Source organism: Morone saxatilis, unplaced genomic scaffold, assembly GCF_004916995.1.
Source record: "Morone saxatilis isolate NCDOM2014 unplaced genomic scaffold, NCSU_SB_2.0 Contig17, whole genome shotgun sequence".
Lineage (NCBI taxonomy): Eukaryota > Metazoa > Chordata > Actinopteri > Moronidae > Morone > Morone saxatilis.
In genome coordinates this window covers 4897099-4913622 of record NW_023339729.1, presented here as the reverse complement: position 1 = coordinate 4913622, position 16524 = coordinate 4897099, and the positions used below count along the sequence as shown (strand labels likewise).

Below are 16524 nucleotides of genomic sequence, written 5' to 3'. Positions count from 1 at the left end.
AGAGAGAGAGAGACATACACATACAGTAACCTCCCCTCTGGACGGCTCTGATACCGCTGCTGCTGCTGTTGTTGTTGTTGTTGTTGACAGGCGGAGGAGTCCCGCTGCTTACTGCTAGCTAACCCACCGTGAACGTTAGCTGTTTGTGTTCATGGTCTCCGGACAGAAGAGTTCAAAGAGCTCGGTGCCCTTTGGCGTTTCATGTGGGACAGTGAGTGGACAGAGACGGGAGGAGACGGGAGGAGACAGTGTGCTGTCAGTCACTCTCCGCTGGTTCAGGCAAATTACACTCGTGACGTCACGCCGTACCATAAACAATCCGAGCTCACGAGAGCATCCATTTCACTGCTTCATTAGCGAGAGTTTTTATTTGTTTCAACTAAAAAACATTTCCTGACCCACCCGCTGTAAACAGAGGATACATAATGTGTTGGTTTTATTAAGGAATCTTTTTTCTTGCTTCTCTTTGCCTGGTGGAAACAAAGATGATGTCATGATGGTCACAAGTTATTCTAATAAAGCTCCTAAAAATCTATAAACTTAGACAAATGATTAAATAAGAGTCATCTGTCTCCCTCAAGTGGACATCCACTATAGGACAGTGAATTAATAACTGGTTAACACAAGAATAATTAAGGTAGGTGAAATTGTTTGTATATCACTTTATTTAAAGTGTCTATGTGAGCACATTATCATGATAACACAGACATCGAAATGAACTATATAAAACCGGTATATTAACTATTTAAATATATTAATATAATATATAGTTAATATATGATCATTTATGCAGTAAATCTATAAATATGTTAAAACAAAGCAGCCATCTACAACTTTTAGAGAAGTGGAGGCATGTTACTGTTGAATATAATCATACACAACAACAATCAACACTAAAAAATAGAAAATAGATGTGCACCGAAATATGGATATACTGGTGATATCAGCGGAAATATCAGCATTGGTGCAATATCTTTCACTGGTATTGTTGTAATGTTTTCTCCTAGGAATGCCTCCCTTTCAAATCAGCAAACAATAAATTAAACATGTCTTGCATCTGCATTCGTACTATGGCAAAAGTGACAAAAAATGTATGTCTTCATGCTGTTATAATTGTGTGGGAAATGGCGTGAGAAAACATAGGTGCACCCCACTTAAAATTCTTGGTACAGTTTGTAGGCTAAGTAGGCAATATCTATGAAAAGCAACATTACAGTAACAACAAACCATTTCCACTGCTTACTACAACACTTTCAAAGAAACTTCAATTGAACTGGTCATGAAAAGCTTTGCAACAGTGGCATCTAGAGGACAAGAGACATAATGGGAATCATTTCACAAATGCTAACAGAGATTGGTCAGAAACATTTTAAAAACTCTGTGATAACATTTTAAAAAGGACACAGTCGCTAGTTAAACCTGTGGCTAGCCCTTGTGTTTCCATGGGTCGTCCTGGCTGGGTTGACAGATAAGCGAGTGTTGAGGAAGGCACACTGTTTCTCATGTCATGACTGGGCTGTCACCACCACCATAGTCTCTGTGGCTGCAACAAAAAAAAAGGACAACACTGGTTTTGTATCCTAGAAATTCACGACATTAATATAATAATATGAATATATTAATATGTTATTTTGCAACATACTGATCCTAGAGTTTAAATAAGTAGAATGGACATGGGCAGCAGGATTTGAATAGAAAAGTGTGCTAATAGTGTGTATAAGTCACACTGGCCTCATCAATTCTGACCATCTGTGGCTATCGGAGAATAAAGATGTCCATTCTACTGTCTCTAGTTCTACACAGACAGCTGTGTTTCTAGCTGTGCTGCTTTTAACTGTTTACCTTCTCAACTGTACTATTACATCACTGAGCAGCTTTTTACAGTCCAGATAGACATCTTTGGCTCTGTGGATATAGGCAGAAATACATCTGGTCAGAGCCAAATACAGGGGAGATTATATTGTTTTCTCAGTGGTTATTAATTTGATTTATTTTAATCTAGTAATCTAATAACCATTACTGAGAAAGCCCCTTGAAAATGCACTCATGTGTACTGATGGTGCTTTTATTTTTTTGTAACATGTAATTACATATCCTATTCTTCTCCAGTTAACAGAAAATTGTAACAAAACATGTATTTGACATTTTATGATGGAAGCTCAGTCTTTATGTTTCTAATTTAGGTTTAATGAGGTGGTCTGTTCAGTGAACCTGCCTTTCATAAACCACTAATTAAGAGTCTTTAGGAGCTGACAGCTTTTCATTTGAAAGGTCCATTAATATAAAAATTGAGGTCTTTGCTGAAGCTCTCATCATTAAAGGTAAATGTCTGCTGACAACAAAGGACAGTATCCACCTCCACGCTGATTCTGGAGAGATGGAACCAGTGTGTCCTCTAGCAGCTCTAAAGCTTTTATTAAAGATTAATAGGTTGGTTTTTTTTAGCTGATATACTGAAGCATATAATCCATGTCCAGTATTAATTCAGTTACAGTTTCATCACATTAATATCATAGCTTCAAAAAACAGGTTAAAACGTATCATTGACCTTTTTCACTGCAGGAAAAGCACAGGTTGAACTAATAACACTAATGATGGCTCAGTTCCATTCAAGTGTATCATTGAGACACGTCAGTAACACAGCACACACAACACTAGGACACTGACACTATAATCATTGTTATTAGTTGCCCCTGTGTTTACCAAGTCAGTATGTCTGCTCTGACAAAGATTCCTTGTGCTGCCATCTAGCATCTGAAAGTTTTACTGTGCCCACACGAATATTTGTGATGTCAGACTATTTTTTCTTTCAGATCTGAGAACAACTGTTCCTCACCCTACCCTACCTACCTCAGTCAGCTTACTTTTAAGTATTGTTTAACGGGTGGACACAAGATGAAACTTTAAATCTTCAAAACAAGGTTAGGTAAATTTGGAATGCAGATAATGAACATAATATTTAGGGACAGTATGAAAATGACCAGGGAGGATGAGGTGTGCAGAAAAAGGGAAGGGGAATTGTAACCTTCTGCTTAAAAGGAGTGTAGTCAAACCTCTTTTGGGAGACCAAAGGAGGGTCTTCTGTATTTTTTAACTCATATTTACTATGGGAAGGGTATATTCCCCTAAACTATAATACTACTAACTTTACATTTAGTGTAGCTATTATGTTGCATTATAGATAATACTAAAGCAGGTATGGGGTGTTTAAAAACGTCACACTGTCTATTCTTACTTTGTCCTTCCATCAATGACACTGCCTCCTTGGCTTCATGTGTTATATCCTCAGCTCCCTCAGCAACAGGTGGCACCACCTCCTCTGCTGATGGAGCAGAGTGGCAGGAGTGGCAGTGCTTGGCCTCATGTACAGGAGCCTCTGTTGTAGACTCTGGTTCAGAAGCTGAAAGGACCTCCAGGTCTGACCCAGAGGAGGCCGCTGCCAGCTGAATCGTGTCCACAACTGCTGCAGCTTCCCCGTCTGTTTCCACAGCTTCTACCTTCTCCTCTGCCGGAGCTTCGGCAGCTGTCTCCTCCACTGATGTCTCAGCAGGAGCCGTTGCTTCAGCAGTGGTGGTGGCCTCCTCTGGAGCAGCTCCAGTCTGATCTTCAGCCTCATCCTCACCCACCTCCTCCACTGTTGGAGCTGAAGTCGTAGGTTCCTCAGGAAGTGCTGCCTCCTCCTCCTCCCCTTCCTCCACTGTTGCTGCTACAGGAGCAGATGTCTCCTCTTCAGCAGGTGGAGCTCCTGCATCTTCTGCATCAACCTCTGCAGACTTCAGCTCCTCCTCGTTCACTACAACAGTCGGCTCTTCAGTCACTTCTTTAGCCACCACCTCTGTGGTTGCTTCCAGGACTTCTGGCTCCACCACCTCCAGTGAGGAGTCCAAACCTTTTCCATCTTCCTCTATTTTCCGGACAGCTTCCACCAGACTTGTCTCACCAACAGAGGCTGCTGCAATCTCAACTGTGGAGCCGGTCAAAATCTTCACAGCTGTTAGCAGGTCTGGCATAGATTCTGAAGGACAGAAGGAGGACAGGAAGTAGTGGCTTAGAGAAATTTGAAATATATTACAGATAAAAGTTTGCACATTGCAGCAGCAGTATAAAGGAGCTCCATGTGCAACAACCATAACTGTGCATTTGAGTTCTGAAACAATTTCAGTCAATTGATTCTTTGAAAGACTAATTAGTTTAAGTTAGTTAATCAAACAAAAATGCCAAATATTTTCTTGTTCCATCCAGCTTTTGAGATGTGAGGATTTGCTGATTTTCTTTTAAATCAAGTTGAATCTTTGGGTTTTTGACAGTTTGAACACTTCACACTGTTGAAAACTTGTCATTTTTGACATTTCATGCACTGCACAATTAATTGCTCAAAACAAATAATTGACAAGTTGACCAATAATAAAAATAAAGGTGTTACAGTACTGGTGAATTCCCTCACATAAAACCTGGATTACATGTTAACTATTTTCTAATTTACCTTTACATACGAGGCATGTGCAGCTCTTCAGAAATTTATTAGATTTATATAAGATTTATTCTAGTATATAGTGGTTTGCTGTGTGGTTTTGTATAAACTGAACTTACCTTGAGGGGGTGTCTATCACGGAAAGGTCTACAGTCAGCTCAGGTTCAGGAAATACTGTACAGGAGACAACTTGCCCCAGTTCATGCTCCTTCTGCTGGTGTAACTTTAGAAAACGGTGTGAAACATGGCTCTTGAAAAACTTCCTACTGTGGGTAGAGTATAGTAGAATATGTGGTGAGCCCTCTTAACACTGTTGGAGAGAATAGGCCTTTTTCACAGCAGCATGAAAACATGCAACAGTAGGGTAAACACAGGTGATGATACTGATTAAGGATCTGTTCCATTCAGGTCAAACAGAGTCAGGGTGCTGCTATCGTGCATGTTGGCAGAACAGAACCTTAATTAGTATTATTAGTAACACCTGTTTACCATTTTTTGTTTGAATGGCTACTATGAAAAAGGTCTATTGTTTGACATCTTTAAGATTTAATACAAAAGCTTTAAGTAATGTTTAGACGTGGATACAGCCTCGATGGACATTCTTAGAAAGACAATTTTCAAAAAATGTTGTTGCGTGGCATTTATGTGTTAGACAGTAACATCCCTGGGTTGCCACCAACAATGAGCCAACCCATGAGCCAACCCATGAGCCTGTAAACACCCCATTCTGGCGAGCCACCAGGACACCCTAAAACAAGCATTGTAATCTAGGATTAGTTTTAACTAGTCTGCGAGACTGCTTCAAACTGGACCTGTTACAATTAAAGGCCAATATACATTTTTGCATTTTAGAGTGCTGCCTGCAGTTCCCTTCTACGTGGTGTGCAACATTATGACTAGGTTTATGCAGATCAGTATTTTACATACACCTAGAAGAGGATAGGTGAGTAGATTTTTATGTTGTATGATTGCTTATGTTTCAGTTAAATCTCACCACATTTATGCCAGAGTGGTAATGTGGTCATCATAACGAGAAACAAGCAGTATCTTTAAGAACGCAGTATTGAGAACAAAAACAGTCTTCAGATGGTTGTTTCAATCTTCATCTTGAGAGCGCAGGAGCATGAACGTGGCACAGGGATTCTCCAGGAAAGGGAGAATTTCTACAGGAAGTGGGTGTTTCTACATCTACAAAAAACATTTACTGTGTCACATTCTACATTCAAAACAAGCAGCTAAGAGTCGCTGAATAAACTCACGGCCCGGACAGATTAGACAACCTACTCTGAAACAGTTATTCTATAACCTGCAGAATTTGATAAATGCAAACACTGGAAAAAATATAAAAGTTTTAATCTTATATACAGTACTTTAAAAAAAAAAAAGCAAAACGTCATCTTTATAATCGATCCAGTGAGGTTTTATTCTTTGAACACTTAACTGTATTAATCATAATGACAACTTCTCAGAGACAGAGGTGAATGAATTGTCACATTTAAAATGTAAAGACAGAGCAGAAGTGAGTTTAACACTACAAAGTCTTGTACATGGCTGGAGTGGGCGCAGGCTGCTGTAGATGTAAGTAGAGAGGTTGTAATAATGAAAATAAAACTGAATGTGCAAGAAAAGAAAAAAAAGAATATGGGTTGTTATGAGTAGAAAAGAAGAAAGAAGAGAAGCGCAATTTCAACTTTGTCTCGCTCTGAGAGGAGATGCGCAAAAAGGACGTTACAATCACAAAAACTCCTGCAGCCAGGAAAAGAGGAGCTAACTGGTTTTTGGTCACACTTCACATTATTAAACGTGGCTTCGTTAAAACTAACGAAGCACACAGACCTCATGTTCCATCTTTCTACTGTTTGCTAATAATCCTAAAATAAGATTCATGGCAATAGCTGGAAGTAAGCGTTTGCTGAGCAGAGGAAGACCAAGTGCCAATGACATTGAAAGAGACAAGACTGAACAACTTCCACAATCAAATGGGCTGTATTCATTCACCATGCTGATATTTTTACCTAAGGGAGAAAATGCAGGGCTGTCCTGCTATAAGGGCACTTTTTAAACATTTTACAGAAAACATTAGTCCCAAACTCTGCTCCATGACTTGTATCACCTAGTTTAACACTCCTCTATTAACTGTACAGCAGCCAAACCATCATTTGGATTTGCTCTGGCTACAAGAATTCCTAAAGAAACTGAATTTTCTGAACTGAATCTAAACAGACAGCCTAATGCCAAATGTTCTGGTTTGGGTCTGAAGGTTGGGGTGAGGTGAGCTAAGGAAAGGAAGGCACCTGAAAACTGGACTGATGAACCCCTAACTGGTATTCATTAACCAACCAGAAGTGAAACCTAAATGCTGTTCCCCGCTCCCTTTATTAAAACAGGGGTTCATGAGTCCTTTTTTCCTAGGCCCAGAGAGGTGGGACACAGCACAATTAATTCCCAGCCCTCCTTTCTGGGCAAACTATGAGGCATCACAGCTTTATGCAGCCACCTCAGCCTCAGGGGCAGCCTCAGCCTCAGGGGCTGCAGAGCCAGTCTCTGCCTCAGGAAGGACTTCATCTACTGCTGCCGTACCAGCACTCTCTGCTACAGGGGCCTCTGCTGGCGTCTCCTCTGTGGCAGCGACTTCCACAGCGACTTCCACAGCTTCTGGAACCGCCTCAACCGCTGCAGGTGGAGCAGCTTCTTCTGCGACTGCTGGCTCAGCTTCTTCTGCGACTGCTGGCTCAGCTGCAGCCTCGGCAACGACAACCTCTGAGGCGACAGCGGCGGCTTCTTCAGAGGCGGCCTCGACGACAGGTTCGGCAGCGGTCTCCGCTACTGGTTCTGCAGGGGCAGACTCGGCAACGACCTCCATTGCCGGTGCTGCCTCCTCCACTGGGGCGAGTTCAGCTGCGGGAGCTGCTGCTTCTGGCGCTTCTGCTTCAGCTGTGAGAGCTTCCACTTCCGGTGCTGCCGCTTCTGGTGCTGCCGGTTCCGGTACCGCTGGTTCCGGTACCGCTGCTTCTGGTGCTGCAGATTAAGAGGTTGGGAACAAGAATTATTGACAGCAACCTTTCTTGACTTGTTTCTCTCCATAGTTATGTGTATCAGGAAAAAACAAACCAACACAAATCTGAAGAAACAGCTAGTGCAATGTACCTTAGACTTCTAGGCCTATTTTGGTTTTAGACATTTGAATAATCGCTGAGGATCAGTGCGGTCACAGCTACAGTTATCAGTTTTAAGGGTAAATATTTAATATAATGTATAATAAATAATCATCCAAAGAAAAAAGTGCCAAAAACTAAAATTATGGCCACTTATGGGTTGACACAAATGTAGGGCTAAAGGTTAAGAGTTGACGTCTTAAAGGTCTAAAAGGTAAAGCAGCATAATGAGTAGGGTGAAAGATAATCCTTAATCCCAACATGTCATCCTTGTGACAAACATACCTGCTGACCGCACCGAAACTTTTCGGTCTCAATGACTACATGAGATTCAAACACAGATTCTTAACGAGTTCGATACTAAAGAAACAGGAGTGGAAAATAGAATTCAGTAGTTAAAAGGGGTACTGATGAGACAATTGCAATAATTCAGTACATAGGTGGTATGACTGTGGGTTAATAATGACAAATAAGCACTTCGGAGCTAAAGCAGTTTTTTTTTTTTGGTATGGCTCAAGCACAAAATCCAAGCTAAAAGCTGAGCTAAAGTGCAGCTTCACAGATTATCTTACTTTAAATGTGCCATTACTGAATATACACTTACAAAATCAAGTAGGCAAATATGGTTTTTAAAATGCTGATAGAAGTGCAGGAACTGATGTAACCAGTATCACTTTGAATGCGAATAAAAGACTAAATCATGACTGCATTACTGCAATGATGCCAACATGGCTCTGGAAATGACGATGTCAGTCAATTGGTCCGACACTTTAATATCTCAACAACTATTGGATGGATTACTATGACACGGTTAACATGAAAAACACTGTGGTTCGGACCACAGGCCGTTTACCCCTGCAGTCCTGTGTCCAACAGTGTGCTTCAACTTTTAATTCCATCATTACAACGCAGTAGCTTAATATCCATTTAGGTCATTATGTTAACAGGTTCTCTTTATCCCTATGTGGAGATGGAGTTTAGTTATCACGTCAAACAAACGACCCACCTGACTGTGCTGCTAAAGAACCCTAAACTTGCACGGCAATGAGTGAGTGAGTACACAGTGATGTGTCCTCAGATTAATGTGTCAGGACAATATGATCCTTGATCACAATCACTTTAATCACCATCACCGTGTGCATCAAGATGTTTCTGTGACTTTGTTTTCCTGGAAATGTTTGCGTGATTACATAATGGGATCACTGGCAAGTTTAAAGCCAAAGCAAAACAACGGCCAACACTGCAGGGAGCACAGCTTCATAATGCATTTGTGACTAAAAACAACACTTGCAGGCTGAATGTACACTGAACCAGTGGCAGCCGCTGCTCGTCCCCATTACAGACTAGTTAGCTGCTCTGGGCACAGTGCCACGATCTCCCCGGGCTCAAACTGGCTGAATAGACAAATAATTTGCAGACAGAAAATCAAAACAGACAGGCAAGTTAAAGCTATTGAGAGTGATCATTCTACCATGTTTGAGGTTTGGGGGGGGTGGAGCCAGAACCAGTTCAGAAATACAGCAAGATCCTCTCCTTTCTGTTCTCAGAACCATTTTTTATTCAGTTCTCAGAACCATTTTTTATTCAGTTCATCAGTACTTATATACACTGAGCAAATTAAGGCCCTAAATCAATGTCACACATTCAACTTATCTAGAAGAAAGATAGTTGCCCAATTAAAACCTGGCTATCTGACCTTTGAGGTTGGTAGATTCAGAAATATTAAGAAGAGAAGATTGAGTGAAGTGGCAAAAAGTGATCTTGTGATCAATCTTTAATGAAACGCTTCAACAAAAGCCTTAAATAGTCTTGTGTATTGGTGTGTAAGGTGGTTTATTATTTTTTTAAGTGAGCTAGCTTTGTTTAAAAACAGAACTAAAACAAACTGGATACAGGCTTGTATCCAGACAATTTATGGAGTGCATCTTGATATTGTTCTGTGCCACAGCCTCACAGAACCACTAGCAACCCTTGTATATGTAATTCGTATCATGTCAACAACAAAATTGATAGAATCTTTCGTAAATATACCAAAAAAAAAAAAAAAAATTGTGGTTTATTTTACTGAAAGCTCATACTGACCCTTTGCTGTGGAGCCCATGCTGGCGAGTCTGTCCTCATAGCGCTCACTATCACCATTGACCGTCTTGTAGGCCTGAGAGAAATAGGGCAGATATGTACTTATTACATTCCAGCACATGTCAAATGATAACAGTATAAAACAGTAAGTGTTACAAAATGCCACCTTACACTGACATTTTGTCATGAACATGAACCAACATAACTGACACACACTTTGCTTTGTCAAGAGCCTGACAGTAAACAGAAACAACTCTGCCCAGACAATAGCAGCGTGTAGAAAGCACAAAGACCCTTCTACAGTATGTCCCTTCCCGTGTCTGAGCTGTGGTGATGTCTGCTGCACACGGTCCAGCTTTATGAACTCAAACAACTATTTCTTCTTCACCAGGAAAGAAGGCTTCATCCTGACCGATAAATGCACTGTGATCTAAGAGCTGCAGCAATCAAGTTAAATGGAAGTAAAGACGGTGTACAGGAGTTTGCTTCCTGATGGTTTTTAACTTTCAGGAAGTTTTCCATACAAACCTGTCAACAAATAAATCCATTTTTAAATTCACCCTTTTTCCTCACAATATAGGAAGCCATTTTCCATCCTGTCCACAGCTGACAATTTGTTAAAAACTAATTTGTATTAATATGGTGTATAAAAATACATTCATAAATTAATGGAAAATACTTTGACTTAAATAATTTTACTTTATTACCCACAGTCCCGGACTTCTGACTTTTGATGTCCTTTACTATGTGGAATAAATTGAACTTACACACAGCAGATAGACAAAAGGTCTACAATGCAGACACACAAGCCATCGACTACAGAACAGAAGGTAAAGCTGGAATGGAGAAATCACACACGGATACTCACATAGACGACGGCAGCAGTGAGGCCTCCACCGCACAGAACAAAGTATGCCATGTTGGAGGAGCCACCAGGAACCCCGAAGGCCATGTGTCGCACTGGAGCTGCTGAGAGAGACAGGAGGGCAGAGTTACAGGGTTGCTTTGGAAATGTGATTATAGGCTGACCTCCAGCCAACATTTACTGACATTTATATAATTAGAATGGATTGTAATTTTGGACTGGGATGGATAGTTATTGGTGCCTTCATTCAACCACTGAACTGACTGAACACAGGACAGGCATTTGCTTTTTGGTGTCATGAAATCTAAAATAAACATCAATAATAATCATTTATAAAGTATGACACATTTTGATAATTTGTGGGTGTTTTGAGGAAATGGTCCCATCAGAAGTACAACTTGGCACAAAGAGCAGTGCATTCTGATAGCGTCAAGATGTCTTCATCCCTTAATCCAGTTACATATACAGCCCTGGTCATTTGTAGCTGAGGAGATGGAAAGATTTAGCAGCAGCCAAGCTAAACAAAGAATAGTGCCTTAATTAAATCCCAAGCATACAAACACTCGAACACTTCCTGCTCGATGATCTCAGATTTGCATCAAAAAACAAACAGCTTTTAAAATGATCTGGTGGGCTTGAATTCATATGAACAAGTCCCTCAACACATATCGGGACTAAATTGAGGATCTGTCAAAAGCTTCTTAACAAGATATTGTTGTTGTGGTGGAGAGGTAAGGGTGGCCGGATGCAGCCTGTACGCCATGTGAAAAGATTTGCTGGTGTTTAAAGGATTGCCAGTGGTGCATACAGAGGAGGCCATAAATAAAACCACCCTGCATCCCAAACACTGCCTTAGCCTAATCTCTTCCTACCTAGACCTCACACACACACCAAAACGTGTGTGCATGCACACAGTCAAAGTACATACGATATCTTTAGCATGATACACACACACGCACGCACGCACGCACGCACGCACGCACACAATGCACGTAGTTTACTCAGCAAGCTGCATATGCCCTCTGAAGCAGTAAAGAACACAATGTACAGCACACCCCGCCCCTTTTTGTCCTCCCCATGTTCCATGTGTGTTCTCAATCTGTGACTTTTACACTGACAACCTGCATCTATATATGGAGACATGAATGACAGTCGTTGTTTAACCGGTCACCCATTTACAGAACATTGGAATCCGCTTCATCAATCACTGACTGAAAACAGCTGATCACTCAAACCTGAAGCTGTCAGCTTGAATGTTTTTTTTTTTATCTTATTAAAAAAAATAAAAATAAAAATTCAAGTAATGGTGTAGAACCAATCCTAAATATTTATCCTCTCCAGTTCAGAAGAGTTACATCCCTACTCCCCATGTAGTCTTTTCTTCAACTGTAAGAAAAGCTCAAGTTAGACAGGAAAGTGGGTAGAGAGACTGGATGAAAGGGCCACAGGTCAGATTTTACCCATGGCCGTGTCAGTCATGGTACATGGGTCACCAGCTCTACAAGGTGAGCTACCGCGACGCCCCATAATCCATCTATTATAATAAAAATTCAAATGGCGCTGTGAAAACAATGTGACAAAATGTAAGGAGTTTAGTATTTATGGAATAGTTTGACATTTTGGAAAATACATTTTGTTTTCTTGCAGAGACTTTTGATTTTGCTCTTTTGTGTCTGTGAAATACGTAGCTGCTTAGATGAACTTCACATAAAGAATCGAAACAATGGGAAACTAGCCACTGTCGTTTCTACACTTCATTTTTGTACCGACATTTTAGTGCACTCTCATGTGCACATTTTGTGACCCTCTGGGCAGTTTACCCCACATTTATGCTAAGCTAAGCTACGTGGCTCAAGATACATATTTAAATGGATTACCACAAAATGACCAGGGATACATTAATACAACTATGTACGAAACCAAAACAAGAGCTGTATGTTATCCTGTTGTGGATGCTGAGCCAACGTAACAGTAAGTCCTCCCGCCTGTAATACCCATGACACAGCAGCACTATGCAGGGACAAGGCCAAGTACAGGTTATTTATACAAGTAATCAGTTAATCCCTGCACTGAGGGTTCAAGCCTGTAAAAATGGACACGCATGTCAGCCAACAGCACACAAGATGGCTGCTGTGGTAGCAGTGGCACATGTGTGTAGCCAGTATGTTGTGTACTCCCCTGCTACTGTCTGTCAACTGCACATGCTCACTGAGACAGAATGGGGGAGGAGACCAGCAGACCTGCAGGACAACCAGGACAACCAGGACAGTACTGGTATGCTGTTACACATGCAGTTTTGGTCTGGCAGATAGAATTTATTTCATCTGCACCCTCAGTGAGGGTTTCTTTTGTTTTGTTGTTTTTTTTAAACAGGAAATTAAAGCAGCAGTCTGCCCTCAGGCTGAATTCCACATGCTCGGATCCCAAAGTAAAGGATGATCTGTGCAAGGACGCGTGAAAAGAGAAAACGTCCTAAAAATACAAGTGATCAAGTCTCAAATCCCCTTCAGCTCACATGCAACCCTCCAACGTGAGGTTTAAAATACAAATGCATCAGCAAATTAATGTTTAATAATGATTCAAGTGTAAAGGGTGTAGAGAGCTATTGCTTGTACATTTCATACATTGTTTAAGTAGATTTTTCAATATGATTCTCATACTGAAGAGGGCTGAAACTTTTGTTCTGATCTCCATGGGGTCCAACTCACAAAAAGAAGTCCTGGGACAACGTGTCACCATTAGGAAGAATCGTTATTTATTCCCGAAAACCGGACTACACGCTTAAAGGCTTTAATATCTGCACAAAAACATCAATTGCACTTGATGAAACTCGCTTATAAAAGCTCAAATCAGAGTTTTAGTCGTGTGTGATGCGCTCTTTCATAATCTATGTGCAAGAACTGCGTGTTCCCAAAGCAGGACACACCTCCCTCTGACTGAACGACCGCACAATGGAAAACCCACCAATGTCTCTTTGTTGGATTATACTTTAACATGTTTTAAATGTGTCCATTAGTTTGCTGATGAAGACGTGCTGATTAACGGACGAGGCCGCTTTGCTCCACTTTAATGACTCCAGTTAATATGACAGCACACCGTGTAGAAACATTAAAAAAGTCATTAAGTGAACTGAGTGACGGACTGACCGTTTCTGGATGTCGGCTTGAAAGCCCACCGTGCCAGCGGCCCGACCCTCTGCCATGCCCGTCTGCAGAACATCTTCGCTCGGTTATCAGCAGGTGAACGGGTGCGTGTGTCTCTCCGGGTGTCTGCAGCAGGTTAAAGATGAAGAGCCCTCAGCTGCAGCTGGCGACTGCTGATTGCAAAGAGGACATCCCCCTTTCAGCACAGATTAGCTCACTAGCGCCCCCTCCCCTCCCCTCCCCTCCCCTACAGGAGGGACGGGCGGAGCACTGCGAGGCTTCACTCACCTACTGAGGAACTTTTGTTTTCTACTTCATACTCCTGCTCCACTGCACCTCAGAGGGATTGTTCTTTTTACCCCACTGCCTATGTTTAACAATGTTCACAGATTAAGACCATTAAAATATGATCAATAAATAAATGATGATGCATTATTATAGATAAAGATAAACCTTATTGATCATCAGGTGCTACTCAGCAGTGTATAAAGCTCTACCTTTACCAACATTGAAGTGATGGAATTGGCCATTCTGTATAATGAGTATACATTTTACTTTTTGTACTTTAAATATGTTTTCATAATAGTCCTATTGTACATTTTGAATGCAGGACATTTACTTATAAAGTATTTCCACACTGTGGTGTTAGTACCTGTAATTCAGTAAAGGTAGTAGTAGTCAGTGTTGTGATGTTATGGATGTGACAATATAATATTTCTAGATATTATGTAATATTTTTTGGGGCAGATCTTGCAGTATTTTATTGTGTGACATTCTGTATAATCCACTTGATTAAGTCATCCCTAAAATGAGATGAAATCTGTGTGTGGGACTGTGCTGTGACTGTGTGGAGGATCAGACGTCCCTCATGCTGGTTTCAAGTGGATTACAGTCCCATGTGGTTGCATGGAAAGAGACTGTGAACTGTGGTTGCATAATACACATTGAGCTATTTTGCTCCACAAAGTCAAACTGCAGTAAAGTCAGAAAAGTCAACAGCAGATCTGACGTCTTGTTGGCATTTTTTATAACATATAAAACATTGTTTTATGCCATAGAAATGTACAATTTCAACGAGGACATGGGCTATTAAAACCAAACCAAACAGAAGACAGCCAAATCCAGTTCAAACTAGCTAGTGAGATATAGCACATATAACACTGTTTCCTATATTCAATATATATCACTTTTGATGAATACCTTGATAGTTTTGTTATCCTACATAAAATAGGTGCAGCTCAATAAAGTCATGGAGAATAAAACAATTTAACTAGACCAGGGAAAGGTAGCTAGCCTTAAAATAGCCTAAAACAGCAGTGACTGCCCTTTCTGCTTTTGACAGTATTTAAATGTCACTGACTTGTTGTTGTAAAGTAATCAGACTAAACCCAGGGCATTATATCCTCTCCATCTGTTACACAGTTTACCAGTCAGCCTGAAAACTTTAAACCCTTTTTTCTCTTGACTGTCTGTCTGAGGCAGGGCAGTATCGTGGGCCTGCATCATGTATGCGCTGACTGGACGAGCAAAGTCAAAACTAGATGGACAGATGAGAGACGAATAATAAAGTTGCTGTTTTCTTTATGTTTAAACATAAAGAGTGGACTTTTAGAAATGCTGCACTTGTTCAGTTGACTGCAGCTGATTGTTGACAGTGCAGTGTGTCTGTCGCCCTCCAGTGGTTCAACAGGACACTAATAAGACATGTACCGGCAGATTACACGTCCTGTAGAAAACATCACAGATGAGTAGACATTTATGAATTTGACCATCGGTGTCAGTCATATTCACATTTTCTGAAGCAATTTTAAAACCTATGTAACGTTTGCTAAATTGTCACCAGGATAATTTTAATTCTAAAGCCTAATATAACAGAAGTACAGGTAGAAAAAAGTCATAAAGTCAGACATTTCACCCAGAAATGTCAGTTACACAGCAATATCTATAGCTAACATTAGCCCCCAACCACCAGTCATACCAGACCAAGCAAGTGTACTAACCTGAGAAAGATGGTGTTTTATTGCTTATCAAATTATCTTTTCCTTTGTAAGTAGAAAAAAATGTTATATTATCCTTTAAATGTTTCTCACTTTAAAGTGAGTAATTTCATGTTTACTGGTTAGATTTTGTCTTGCACTCAAGGGACTTAAAAAAACGAATGGTAGCAGCAGATGTTGGGATATCCTTTTCATTCCCTAAACACTGGATCCCATATTTCCCATATTTCCCATAATGAAACTTCAATTTGTCTTTTTAATAGTTGCCTGCCCCTAAACACTCATGTCTTTAAAAGTTACCCGGTTTGTAACTCTGTGAAATAATTCGGTTGTAATATCCAGTCTTAAATATCCCTCATGACATCACTATGACATATCTGTGGATAATTGAATTACTTGAAGCTTACCTCTGTTTCCACAAGCTAAGTATTGTTCTCCATGGCAAGTCAATTGATCTTGATGTGTAAAATTGGTGGAATGTCCCTTGAAGTAGGCAGTCTCTGAGGTACAGCACCTTGCTACTCTCTGTAAATCTGTTACACACAAAACTGGCAGATGTCAGTCAGAAATTATGTAGCTGTTCACAGTAAACAGTCAGCAATATGGAGAATTGTATTTTCTATATGTTCTGTTGTTATTTCCAGATATTCAGTGCATTTTAATTCTCTAATTTTTATGGCAAATAAGCAAAAAATACTTTGGGAAGTTCTCTCCTCCTCCAGTTATTGTCTTTCTTGAGTCCAAAGAAAGACATCTACTATTTGGCTGTTGAATGTTGCACCATGGTGACACTTGTGCACACACACACACACAC

The 16524-nt window shown here is 40.6% G+C and overlaps 1 protein-coding gene and 1 long non-coding RNA gene across 3 annotated transcripts; one reads left to right on the top strand and one right to left on the bottom strand.

The window, feature by feature from the left end:
* The first annotated feature begins 59 nt into the window (after positions 1–59).
* On the top strand, positions 60–6144 carry LOC118326574. The gene is made up of 2 exons (XR_004796645.1): positions 60–637; positions 3290–6144. It is a non-coding gene; the product is annotated as an uncharacterized LOC118326574 (long non-coding RNA).
* LOC118326573 (coiled-coil domain-containing protein 8 homolog) lies at positions 5877–13904 on the bottom strand. Of its 2 annotated transcripts, none has more exons than XM_035659595.1 (4): positions 13717–13904; positions 10574–10674; positions 9709–9781; positions 5877–7489 (listed from the first exon to the last, which is right to left on the bottom strand). In XM_035659595.1, exons 1-4 carry the CDS (start codon positions 13787–13789, stop codon positions 6957–6959), a joined length of 780 nt encoding a protein of 259 aa, XP_035515488.1. In that variant the 5' UTR covers positions 13790–13904; the 3' UTR covers positions 5877–6956. The 2 variants fall into 2 exon arrangements, with proteins under 2 accessions (XP_035515488.1, XP_035515489.1); XM_035659596.1 differs by having other exon boundaries at positions 10574–10671.
* Between the last annotated feature and the right edge of the window lie 2620 nt (positions 13905–16524).

Bases quoted from the DNA above. Each gene is read 5' to 3' on its own strand.
- LOC118326573 (XM_035659595.1), bottom strand. From the start codon at position 13,789: ATGTTCTGCAGACGGGCATGGCAGAGGGTCGGGCCGCTGGCACGGTGG. The intron at 10,675-13,716 runs GTCAGTCCGTCA...TGTCTCTCTCAG, and splicing joins CAAGCCGACATCCAGAAACG to CAGCTCCAGTGCGACACATG. The intron at 9,782-10,573 runs GTGAGTATCCGT...TATTTCTCTCAG, and splicing joins TCACTGCTGCCGTCGTCTAT to GCCTACAAGACGGTCAATGG.